The sequence below is a fragment of the Ursus maritimus genome, unplaced genomic scaffold, assembly GCF_017311325.1.
Source record: "Ursus maritimus isolate PB19 unplaced genomic scaffold, ASM1731132v1 scaffold_7, whole genome shotgun sequence".
Taxonomy (NCBI): Eukaryota; Metazoa; Chordata; class Mammalia; order Carnivora; family Ursidae; genus Ursus; species Ursus maritimus.
Genome location: NW_024426885.1, coordinates 32,920,966 through 32,934,070, shown reverse-complemented (window position 1 = coordinate 32,934,070; position 13,105 = coordinate 32,920,966). Strand labels below are relative to the sequence as shown.

The 13,105-nt window shown below is 38.3% G+C and overlaps 1 protein-coding gene across 9 annotated transcripts in view; it reads right to left on the bottom strand.

Annotated features, from left to right (window-relative positions):
• LOC103667968 (protein FRA10AC1) overlaps window positions 1-9,892 on the bottom strand; it is a 39,005-nt gene extending 29,113 nt beyond the window's left edge. Inside the window, exons 1-9 of one of the 9 annotated variants that reach the window (XM_008696258.2) lie at window positions 9,777-9,892; window positions 9,532-9,587; window positions 9,039-9,172; window positions 7,567-7,643; window positions 6,158-6,253; window positions 5,988-6,033; window positions 3,081-3,157; window positions 1,565-1,648; window positions 892-976 (exon numbers count right to left, since the gene is read on the bottom strand). In XM_008696258.2, the coding sequence (XP_008694480.1) occupies window positions 892-976; window positions 1,565-1,648; window positions 3,081-3,157; window positions 5,988-6,033; window positions 6,158-6,253; window positions 7,567-7,643 (465 nt within the window). In that variant the 5' untranslated portion in view covers window positions 9,039-9,172; window positions 9,532-9,587; window positions 9,777-9,892. The other 8 variants (XM_008696255.2, XR_005833216.1, XM_008696257.2 and 5 more) reach the window with 8 other exon arrangements.
• Window positions 9,893-13,105: the final 3,213 nt, after the last annotated feature.

Sequence of the window (13,105 nt, the reverse complement as noted above, 5' to 3'; positions counted from 1 at the left end):
GAGGAGAGCCAGCTCCTAAGATACCAAGAAAGTCTTTGGGATATGTGATGTGCGTGGGTTTGCAAACAGGGTTGTAAAACTGGACACTCTTATCTATAATAATATTGTGAAGCAACCCACATGTTATAGGCACTATGGAAAAAAATATTAAACCAATCATGGTTCTGAGATTTAACTACTTAAATGAAAAAGAAATTCTTACAATAAATAAATCTAAGACAACTTTTTAAATAGATTGTCTGTCTTAATACAAATGTTGTAATACAAATGTATACACTATCCAAAACATACAGATTTATGCAACATTCCCTCCCCCATTTCAAACTGAAATCATCTGTTCCGGGTCACCTTCTCCAGCTGCAAATGTGAAACTGGAGATAGAAATAAAAATTACTTTGGTACCAACTGAAGTAAGATATAAAACAGGAACAGAAATCTGTCATTACTAAATAGCACTGATAAGAGTTAATTCTGCTAGAACAGACATTGGTATAAAAGAAGATATGCATCTGCCTCTTTATAGATGGTAATTTATTTGAAAAAAAAAGCCTATCAATTTCAAACATCATCTGTGAAACAAGACATCATTTTGCAGTGTCAAATCATTCATTATAATCAGCAGATGCTCTAGGCCAGAGTAAGGATGAAACAGGATCCAGTAGCCACTTGTGTTTAATTTTAGACTATTCATGCCTCGGTTCACAAAGCACCCTTGACTAAGGGGCCCTTTGTAAATTTCATAGCTACAGAGGTTAAATGGTCCAAATGATACTTCATAGATGCAGGACAACCTAGCTCATTCAGCACCTTTAAAAGAATAATGTGGGACGTGATAATATAATAAAAAGTAATACTGTTCTTAAATAAGAACCTTCTGTAAATAAGGCATACCTTATTTTCTTTATATCTACTGAGATCTGCTATGCAGTATTCCTTGAATAACTTATCATAGTATTTCTTTGCAAGTTTCTTCTCCCTAGATCCATAAAAAAACATATAAATCTTTTACATTTAGAAATTCAACCACAGTTTGCTACTTGGAAGCAATGTCAAATAAATAACATATATGATATAAATATTAATGCTTTAAAAGAGGCCTATTACTTACATGTGCAAAGAATACCTGGATATTAACTATTAATAGTGGTTCTCTCAGGGAGGGAAACCGGAAGATTGACAGTCAGAGGAGAGGAGCCTTGCTCCTCGCTTTTCACCTTCTGCAATGTTTGCATTTTTAAAACCACTTTTAGGTATTATTTTTTCCCAAAATATTAAAAAAAATTTTTTTAAAGCATATTACAGGACAACAAACAATACAGTAAAAATGTAACACATTTTCTTTTCAAGATAAAGTCAAGCAATGAGAAGTCAGTTAAAACTGCTAAAAATTACCCAAAGAACCAAACCAGACTCAATACTCTGAGGCATGTTTTTATGTCCTCCATTCAGAGCTCCTCCATGTCGGGGCCAATGCCCCTTACGCTGGCAGCATAAGAAAACACAGACAGAGCAGGAGAGACAGGACTAAAGAAGTTTAGGCATTACATAAGACGGCTAAAATTACCAATTCATGTCCATTTCATCCTCCTCATTCCATAGGAATCTATGATTTTCTCGTATAACATCCATGTCTGTCTTGTCATTTTCCCTGGAAAATAAAACTATTTCAATCACACATAAACACAAAATTAGTCAAATTTAGGAGGCTAAACAGTTTTGTGAGATTTTTTAACACCTGAGAAAAAGTACATGAAGATAGTTTTATCTGTGAATATAAACATATGTACATATACTTTTTTTTTTAAAGATTTTATTTATTTGACAGAGAGAGAGACAGCCAGCGAGAGAGGGAACACAAGCAGGGGGAGTGGGAGAGGAAGAAGCAGGCTCCCAGTGGAGGAGCCCGATGTGGGGCTCAATCCCAGGACTCTGGGATCACGCCTTAAGCCGAACGCAGATGCTTAACGACTGAGCCACCCAGGCGCCCCTGTACATATACTTCTAAAAACAATTTCCATATTGGGGCATCTGGGTGGCTCAGTCGGTTAAGCGTCTGCCTTCTGCTCGAGTCATGATCCCAGGGTGCTGGGATCAACCCGTGCTTCTCCCTCTCCTCCCTGCTCCTGCTCTCTCTCTATCTCTCAAATAAATTTTAAAAAAATAATAATATAAATAAATAAATAAATAAATAAATAAATAAATAAGACACTTATAAACAGTGCTGCTACACAAGCAAGTTAAGTGGATAAGGCATCCATTCACCTTTTGTACTGGCTTCAATTACACAGATGGTATTAAATCACCAAAGCCAGGATGAGAAACCTGAATGAACACTAAGTGGATAAGGAAAAATAATGAAAATAAGTTTTAGAATCTAAAAAAAGTCAGTAACCCCATCCCACTGAGATCCCATTTAAAAACTACATGAAGAGTTTTCCACATCTCATTTTACTACAGCTTCCTAGAAAGACTGAGTAAGGGCAGAAGAGTATATGTTAAGATTCTAACAGTTTGGGGGTAGAACAAGGGATTTTTGGGAATACAGGCTAAATTGAGAGGGGAGATAAATTTGGGGTAGATGAAACCATATAAAGTTTTATAAGGCTCTATCAAACTCAGAAAATTATTAAGTCAGAGAAAAAAAACCACATACAACCAAGAGGCTCTGACAGAAGAGCCTCAAATATAAGAAGGAGTTGGTTTTTTTTCCTGTTTGCCCTACCTTTTAAAAAGCAATCCCAAACACTGAGGTCTAAAAAGTTAATTAATGAAAAGATCCTTGCCCCAAAAAACTTTTTAAAAATTTACTGCATAATCAGGCATATGAGTATTCCTCACATAACCTTTATCACCAAGCACAGATCTGGCTCAGCAGGCCACCTGGGGCCTATTGCCAGAGAAATGGGGTTCATGATGAGGTACTCAGCAAGAAGTTATGGACAGCCTCTACACTTTAGGATATTACAAGGGAACTGGAACAGAAAGCAGGAGAGAATGACAGGATCAGAAGACACAGCAGCTGTGGTCTTTAAAGACATCCATACTTTCCTCCCATTCTATGCAAACTTCATGACACTTACCCCAACCGCCTGAAGTCTTCTTTTTTGCCACCATAGTACAAAATATAGTCATTTACAAACTTTGTGTGCCTTTGATACTGAAATGCAAAAAATTAAGGATTTGATTTGCTCAGGAGTTGTTCTGTGTCTATGATATACGAGTAAGTAAAGAAAAACGGTATAAGTTTACTTCATTTTTTAAATATGCAAAATCTACTATACATGCTTATGAATTTAAAAAATATCTAAAAGGGGGCGCCTGGGTGGCTTAGTCAGTTGAGCATCCGACTCTTGGTTTCAGCTCAAGTCCTGATCTCAGGGTCCTGGAATCAAGCCCCACATGGGGCTCCACTCCCAGTGGGGAATCTGCTTGTCTCTCTCTCTCTCTGCCCCTCCCCCACATCTACATGCTTTCTTTCTCTGAAATAAATAAATCTTTTAAAAAATACATCGAAAAGGGTAAGTATTAACTGTTAGGAGTCAACACTGTAGAGCAGAGGGGCTTTCACTTTCTACTGAATACTGTTTCTACTGTTTTGAACATTTTTCAAGCATATACTACTCTTGTGATAAAATATAGCTCTACCTGGAGAGAAAGAGAACTTCCTATTCTATTGCTGAAATATACAGCCTCACACCAATATTCATTTTAATCATAATATGAAAAATACATTATAGTTTCTAAAATTCAAGGAAAAGAGTACAATTTACCTTTTATTACTATAACATTTAATTATTCCAGTAATGATAAAGCCTCTAAAATAGAAGATACAACTTTTATAATATTAAATCCTAACATTAGGCTTTCAAAAACCTGTAAATATTAAGAAATCAGATGTTCTTTTTTTATACTTTCTTTTAAGAATTCAGTCATGCTTATTTTTAACGCAATATAACAAGATATTTTACTTTTTGTTTTAAAAAGCTCAATCATATTCTCTCCAGTGCTGAACATGCAAATAACAAAACTGACCTCGTCCATAATACTGCCTGACTACATCCTATTATATCAGAGATAAATAATGACTTAATTCATCACAGTATGTTCTAACAGAATATTGAATCAGAATATGATACTTCCAAGACTGGCAATAAAGGAGCTAACCTTTCAGAAAAGAAAAAAGAGAAAAGCTAGATATCCAGGGATTTGGGTCCTTTCTAGCTCTTGGTCTATCTCTAACTCATCATATGACCATGGCAAGTCACTTCAATCTTTTAGGTTAACAAATTTTTTCGATCGATGGTCAATATGCAGGTAATACAGTACCTGTCACAACAGCTCAGCTCGGTCATTTTAGCATGAAAATAGGCACAGATAACACCTCACTGGATAAGCACGGGAATGTGCCAGTAAAACTTTATTTACAAAAACAGGTGCTGAGTGGGACCCCGCTTCCAGGAAGATGGGAGTACACAAAGATGTACTTCTCCCTATTCTTTCCACTAAGAAAAACTAAAAACCTTGGAAGTTATGTCTAAAACAAATATAAGAAGACTGCAAAACATGAGAAGAAGGCATAACAGGTAGGGAGCTCAAGACCCATGGTATGACATGGTGGTAAGCTCCCCAGATTTTTTGACTCATAAACTCAGACTTGGAAATGAAGAAGCTGGCAACCTGAAAATGTCAACAAACACAGACAAGAAAAGTCCCAACAAAGCCTGATCTCTCTAACTGAATACCCAGGATAGAGGGCAGCCTAACAAACAGGTAACTTTTAGACAATACCTACTCTACTCCAGCCAACCTCCACCCATGCCAGAAAAGGAGACCTACACTTCCACCCTCACCAGGCTGTAACTAAATACCCCAACACCCCCAAATGAGTGATGTCACACAAGGCACAATAGATGTTGAAATGCAAAAGGAACAAGTAGCAGATGAGATCTATGGGAAAGCTAAGCTATTGGGTTAGAAGAGGAATAAATTGGCGGTAAGAGAATTTCTATAGCTTTAAGAAAAGGATTAGGAATGATAAAGTGAAACAGATGTCAATAGGTAGGGGATGTATCTAACTGCCACCGTCTCCTTCTCTTAACCTTGACTGTAATGATAAATACCCAGAAACACGTCAAGTCTTGCTTGGCTTCTTTTTCATTCTCCAATATTCCCAACAGTAACAAGGATGGCCAGTGGTAGCAGTTAGTGTAATGACCCACAGTCTTACCAGAAGTTGAGGTGAGACGTGCCTATAACAGGGAAGCAAGATATAGTTTAACGACAGCCCCAAGTTATGACTGAGAGATGAAGCCACAACAGGCCTGGGGACAGCCCACAGACACATCTACTTCTAGATACAAGTTTCACAAAGACCTTAAACAGCCAAGAACCAGGCAGTAAGAGAATAAGAGTTAAAATGAGTCTAACGATAAGAGCAGTATTAAAATGAGAAAGGTCGAGGGGCGCCTGGGTGGCTCAGTCATTAAGCGTCTGCCTTCAGCTCAGGGCGTGATCTCAGCGTTCTGGGATCGAGCCCCACATCAGGATCCTCCGCTGGAATCCTGCTTCTTCCTCTCCCACTCCCCCTGCTTGTGTTCCCTCTCTCGCTGGCTGTCTCTCTCTGTCAAATAAATAAATAAAATCTTTAAAAAAATTAAAAATTAAAATAAATAAAATAAAATAAAATGATAAAGGTTGAGAGCCTGGCAAAAACAGGTTGGAAAAATATCTGCAAGTTAACTGACTTTGTAAACCTATTTACAGATCACCAGTAATATGTTTTATTATTTTTGTCTCTAAATCTTTCTTACGTATTAATAAAAGAGAATGGTACTCAAAAGTATAAATGACAAGATTGCACATCAATAAACAGTTACCTTTACAAATATAATATAGGTCTACCTGACTTCACAAGATTTTATGAAATAAAAAAGTAGATTTTAAAATATTCTATTAGTTATAAAAATCTAGAAATATAAAAAGGATACAGCATCCATAGCTATGAGGTGAAATCTTCTATTTCTTGCTTCTTCCCTGTAAAGACAAATTTTAAACAAATTCAAATGTCTGTATTCTAATTCATAGAATTAATCCCCAAGTCCCCGAGTTTATAAAAACATCTTAAACCAAAAAAAGTAATTTACACTGAGGTACATACCTGTCCAGCAATTCTGCTGCAACTTGTTTATGGGCCACTTTTCCATGTTTTTCTTTCTGAAATGGCTTTTTGAGCAGTAAATCATCTTCAACTGTCCTGGTTTGTGAAGAAGAAAAATTACTAAAAGAGTTCATTTTTCTCAAAGGATGTTTGCTGTTTCTTCATATTTTCATAATTGGAACATGTTTTTAAAAATTCAAGTCTTAAAAAAGTCTCACTGATCTTTAATGAGACTTTTGTCTCCTTAAATAGCTTAATTAATATCTTAACTTTTAATATTTACAAAATGGAGAAAATGAAACTAACAAATAGGTTCTGGTGTCAGACACCCAAGTTCTGGGATCCAAACTTCGGCTCTGTCATTCACTATCTTAACCTTAAGTAAGATTAAGTTACTTAATCTCTCCATGCCATAATTATCCTCTTTGGAAATGCAGAGATATTGAAACTTTTGGTAATGAATAATACAAAAAAATAAGGGCTGATTATAAGTGATACAGACTATAGATGATCAGCCCTAGTTATGAAGATAGATATAACCCTAGAGTAGGAACTCTTCAACTAGATTTGCTCAAATTCTATTCTTACAAAATAATATTTTTAAATGAAAAATCATGAAAATGTAAAGAATCACACAATATAATTGTAATTATTTCTGTTCTTTTGGTTATCCATGAAGACTGAGTACTCAACAAAAATGTTCAGTCCCATTTAGGATGCCTAATATATTGCTCTCGGTGTGAAAAAAAAGAAGCAATTTTTATAAGTTTGGTTAATATGAATCAGTTAACCACTCCTAAGTTAAAGATAAAATCAGTTCCTAAGCACTAAGAGCTGAAAACAACGCCCCTTCATGCAGCAACATCCCCAAGATGCTACCTCCTTATAAGGCCCAGGCTTTATATGCTGACAGTTCTTGTCCCTTTCAATGCAATAAAAACTTCCATGAGCTCCTTCCTTTGAGCACTTCGTCTGCTCATTCACAAAACCATAAAACTGCACTGTATCACAATCTCACCCCCATGTTAACCTCATTTTGAAGTCACGTACTACCAAAGGGACCACCAACCAAGCCCCCTTCTCTTAGCTATGATGTTCACAAGTAAAGTCCTTAATAGCTGAATGAAAAATAGATGCAACAGAGAAATCCAAGACTTTTAATTGATTAATTTTTTCCCCACTTCCCTTTCCATAAATCCCTTCACAGCATAAACATTTTCTTATTTTTCACATAACTATTCTCAAATTCTTGAGTCATTCATTCTAGTTTTATAAACGAAAATTCATTCAGTAGAGCATTGTTGTCTTCACACGCAAATGCAACCCAAAAACTTTCAATATTACTTATTTATACCTCATCGCAATCTAGAAAGGATCTGAAACACAAATCAATAAAAAAAATTACTTACCTTTTTTTCCTTTTGTTAGATCGTCCACCGTGTTCATCATCACTAAAATCAGAGTCATAGCCTCCATGACCATGCATCTAAAAAGGAGTATAGAGTCGGTTACTTAGAACTTGTTGCCCATAGTTCAGGAAACAGAATAGTTAAAAAATAAGTTATCTTTAAAAGCCATAATAATTGTAAGGGATCATGGTGGGTATATCACTGCTCATGGGCTATCCAGCCACCTAAAACTTTCATTCACTTTGAAATAACACGCTTACCCTTCAGAAAATGAACACTTTCCACTTTAATTACCAGGAGGCTACTCTTTTGACTTCCTATTGAAAACAAGATCTAGAAGCTGCCGTGTGACTGCATACAAGGTTGAGTGATGCTTCACTTTTGACTCAGAGTACTAGCAGTTGCTGAGTATTTATCATCAACTTTGTTCCAGACATTATGGTAGGTCCTTAACAAACACTGCTTCTAATTCTGCAAGTTAGGAATTAATTCCACTTTACAGATGAAGAAATCAAGGACAAAGTTAATCAATTATACAGCAAATAAGCAGCTAAACTGACCTACCTGATTCTTAAGCTCATGATTTCAACTACTGCAAACTGCCTCTGGAATATGCTAACATGATGATATTCCATTAGACTTACTGTATTTGTGAACAGTACACTATCAATTCATTAAAACTTTCCTTTTTTTTCAACATATGTTGAGATTTCCTTTTTCTTTTAAACCTAGTTTCTTCAAGGTAAACAACCTTGCCTTTTGGCCTAGTTAACTTTATCTTATTCCAATTCATTTTTTTTTTTTAAGATTTTATTTATTTATTTGACAGAGATAGAGACAGCCAGCGAGAGAGGGAACACAAGCAGGGGGAGTGGGAGAGGAAGAAGCAGGCTCATAGCGGAGGAGCCTGATGTGGGGCTCGATCCCAGATCGCCAGGATCACGCCCTGAGCCGAAGGCAGACGCTTAACCGCTGTGCCACCCAGGCGCCCCCAATTCATTTTTTTTAAACTGAAATTCTTAGAAATATTGAAAGATCTCAGTTGTCACTCAGTTGTGCTGGAAGCCTCTGGTTGCAGCATTATATTGAATTTGGGACACACATTAATGGGGAATCGGTGGATGATTTGACTTTTGATGAAGTACTCAATTCATACGGCTACAAGGAACTAGTCCCAGTCAAATGACATGTCAAAATCTTTAAACTTCAATATTTACTATTACAAGTGCAGCAGGAAAATGAAGAAAGAACTCCCTAAACTTTATTGCATTGGACCTAAGACAAGGTGCGTTCCTAGTCCTGGCTACCCTGAATAAATAAAGTCTGTGATCTTTTTCAAACTTAAGTGTGTGGGTGTACACCTCTCTTCCCTGTCCCACAGAATTCTATAGAGAGGAAGGTCCTAGCCCAGGTTAGAGGTAAAGGTTAGAAGGCCACAGTTCCAACTCTATCCTCCCTTTATCCGTCATCACCTGCAGATCTCACACCCTTTAGGTCAACTCCTTGCTCCAGCTGTCGTATCACATCTGTTCACTCCATACCAGCTTCTCACCCTTTATGTCCTCATTTTCTTTACATCTTGATGGGGGTCAACCACTGTGTGGAGCTTAGAGATATATTCTGGCATTAGCCTACCAGAGTACAAATCCTAGCTCTGATCTTTTCATTTGTCTTTCGTCATGCATGTTCCTTAACCTCTCGCAGTTTCCCCTTCATAAAATGAGGCTAATAAGAGTACCGGTCTCATGGGACAGGACGTTAAATGAGCTACAACATACAAAGAGTTTTAGAACAGAGTCTAGTATAGTAAAATGCTGTAAATGTTTACTAATATTAACGTCATCTTGTTCCCACAACCCGCGACACCACCTCCTATCCTTGCTCCCCTCTCCCCTTTTCCCTGGCGTCTTCATCCATCCCATACCCATCTCAAATCAGTGGTTGCACTAAAAAGCTCTCACTCACTTCGGGCTACGAATCAACTCGAGAGAAATTCGAGAGACGCCGGGTGTCTCTAGAACCTACCAAAACAACAACAACAACAAAGAGGTAATCAACTAGTAGCATATGAGGAACAAGTCTGGAAGTCCTTCTCCCCAACCCCAAATACACTGAAGGCCCTTATCACACACCCCTTCCCTCCTCCCTGCTCTGTCAAGTACGCCCACGGAGTCCTTTCCCCTTTTCCCGCGGCTGCAGCGACGACCCACGGCCTGAGCGAGCCGCTGCAGGGTCCGTCCCGTTCGCGCCGGCCGCGCAGCCTCTCCACCGCGACTGCCGCTGCCGCCCGCTGCCCGCCCCTTCCTACGGGTCCCGACTGGGCGCCGCTTCCGGTCCGGCTCGGCCGCGTGTCACATTTAAATGACACCGTCCTCGGGCGCGGCGACCTTGTGCTACAGCCAGAACAGCCCCGGGAAACAAAGGCAGCGGAGAACAGGGCCGGGAGGGGAGGCAGAGGCTTCCTGCTTTCTCAAGTCGCAGCCCTCAATTTTTTCCAGGGCCTCCTTCCCCTCGGGAGCCCGTCATCTAGTGTCGTGTGGCACTGCTCACGCTACGCCCACGCCCATCGTTTGACAATGTTTTGTTTTAGAAAAAGCCCTGCCTGAATATCACCTGCCGTTCTCTTTCTAGTAACCTTAGTAACGCCTCCTCGGAGCATCCTCGTTGAGCGTCTGTCTCTGATCTGCCTCTCCTCCCCCCCTCCATAAAACAGTTCTCATAATTAGAACAAAAATAACTTTACATCGTTTCACCACCCACACAATAGATACCATTCCAAATGCAGTGCTGGTGGCAGAGGAGCTCATGGAATACGGGAGGAAAGGAAGAACAGGGAATAGGGGAGATTTCACAGGGTCGCAGCTTCTCTACAGACAACCACCTGGCACATGTGAAAAGGGATCCAAAAAATTTCCTTTTTAAAAAGAAGAAGAAAAAAAAAAACCCACGTAGGCAGGAAATTTTAAATTATTTGAGCTCCACCAGGTTCTCCCTGTGTTTTACCTTTTCTGTGTTATGATGCCCCATTCTGCTTTGCAGATTAGTTACTGGGTTCAGGCCTTGTCTGCCTTCATCTGATGCTATTCATCCTTACTGCCTCCTCAGTACCCAACATAGTTCCTTGGAAATCAGAAGCGCTAATTAAATATTCCGTGAATTGAACTGGCACGCCACTGACTTCTATAGTGGGCCCATTTTAGAGAAAACCTTGGCACTTAACATACATGTCATGTCACATCTTTTGCACTAAACAGAAGATAATGATATTCAAGGCCCCTTTCTATTCCTGACAGTAAATTATAGATAAATCCTGTTTTATTCAATGCAATGAATGTGATCTTAAAAATCTATAAATTAGAGGGGGGCGCCTGGGTGGCACAGCGGTTAAGCGTCTGCCTTCGGCTCAGGGCGTGATCCCCGCGTTCTGGGATCGAGCCCCACATCAGGCTCCTCTGCTGTGAGCCTGCTTCTTCCTCTCCCACTCCCCCTGCTTGTGTTCCCTCTCTCGCTGGCTGTCTCTATCTCTGTCGAATAAATAAATAAAATCTTTAAAAAAAAATCTATAAATTAAAGTATTGTAAATTCGATTATTTCAAAATACAATCAGATTATACTTTTTTTTTTTTAGGGGAGAGGGGAGGGGTGGAAGAGGAAGGAGAGAGAGAGTCTTAAGCGGGCTCCACACAAGGTGCAGAGCCAGATGCAGGGTTTGATCTCAGGACCCTGAGATCATGACCTGAGTTGAAATTGAGTCCAACGCTAAACTGACTGAGCCACCCAGGTGCCCCAGATTATACTTCAATAAAAACATTCACTCAAAAATTTTAAAGTAATAGGAAACCTCACAATTTAACATTATACTATACTGAATTACTTTGTCAAGCAGTTCCTTTTTTGGTAAATATCTAAAATCTATATTTAGTTCTTTTATTATTACTAAAACCAAGCACATCTGTACCTTGTATTCAACTCACTTACTATCAGTATTTGACATTTAATAGCGTTTTTCTACCATTCTTGGTATATTTTTGTCTGCTGCTTCATTTTACTCTTAAAACAAGCCTGTTATCAGCCCCATTTTGCACGTGAGAAATTAAAGCACAGAACTTAAAGCCACAGACCTGGTGAAAGTCTTGAACTAGGAGTGCTTGTCTCTCTACAAGACTCCATTTTCTCTCTGTCTCTGTGTCTCTGTCAATTTCTCCCTCTCTTTTTAACTCATTGATCGTGGGGAAAGTAGCTCCTGGTCCTAACATTTTAAGAATTTCAGATCTGTTGCTGCCAGACCATTGAGCCAAAGATTTGCATTTTTGCTTTTGAGGCACAGTCATTGAAAGAGAGAAAATAGGAAATATATGTTAGGGATAGATCACATGATCTGAACTAAAAACAATTTGTACAGGATAGAAAACCTACCTGAACAGAAAACCTCAAGTTAGCAATCAGAGCTTAACAACTATAAAAACACAAATATTTATTAAGTGCTTGCTCTGGGCAGAGCACTGTTGTAGTCATCAGGGTTACAAATATGTAAAAGACACTCCTTGCTCTCAAAAGTTGACAAGTAATAGAGAAAGAACATATAGTATAATATCAGCAATATATTCTATGGGGGCGCCTGGCTGGCGCTGTTAGTAGAGTGTGCGACTCTTGATTTCAGGGTTGAGAGTTCGAGCCCCACGTTGGGTATAGAGATTACTTAAAAAATAAAATCTTAAAAAAAAAAGAACAATATATTCTATCATACGCCAATGGTAAAAACAAAACAAAACAAAACAAAAACTATGGTTCCTGATCCATAAAATGTGTTATTTCAATGAATGTGAAAATTTAAACGTACAACAGTGCCTCGTGCCATGTAACTCAAATAAAACAACAAAATACCATGGTGGAGGTGAGGGAAGTTGGTCTCACTCCTCTGCATTACCTTTCACTGTCAACATACATACTCTTATTGCCCACTCAGAAAGCTGCTCTGGGAGACAGTATAGTTAAGAGCTACATTTCAAAGTCAGATGGACTTTCTTCCACTTACTAGCTGGGAGATCTTGGGCAAATTATTTCATTCTCTGAGACTTAATTTCTTTATCTACAAAACAGAGATTATACCAGTAGCTATCTTATAGGGGGTTAATGGGGTTTAAAATGAAATGATGCAGCAAAAATGCTTAGCATGATGCCTAGTTCATAAATAGTATGTAATGATGCTACTTGAGGAAAGAAGCAGATTACAAGTATTCTTTCTTAAGAATAAGTTTAACAATTAGCTGCTTCTTGAATATAGCCCAGAAACAGGTCCACACACATATATAATCCCATGATTAACAGCATAGTTTTAAGTGTGGACTTTTCAATAAATAGTTCTGGATCAATTGAATAATATGGCAAAAAAAAATTACTGATTCCTATCTTACACCATACACAAAAGTCAGTTTCAAAGAAAACAGAAAAACATCTTCATAATATTTCATGATATCTTCTTTAGGGCATAAAAATTTTTCCTAGACAGGACACACAAAGGGATAACCATAAAGGAAAA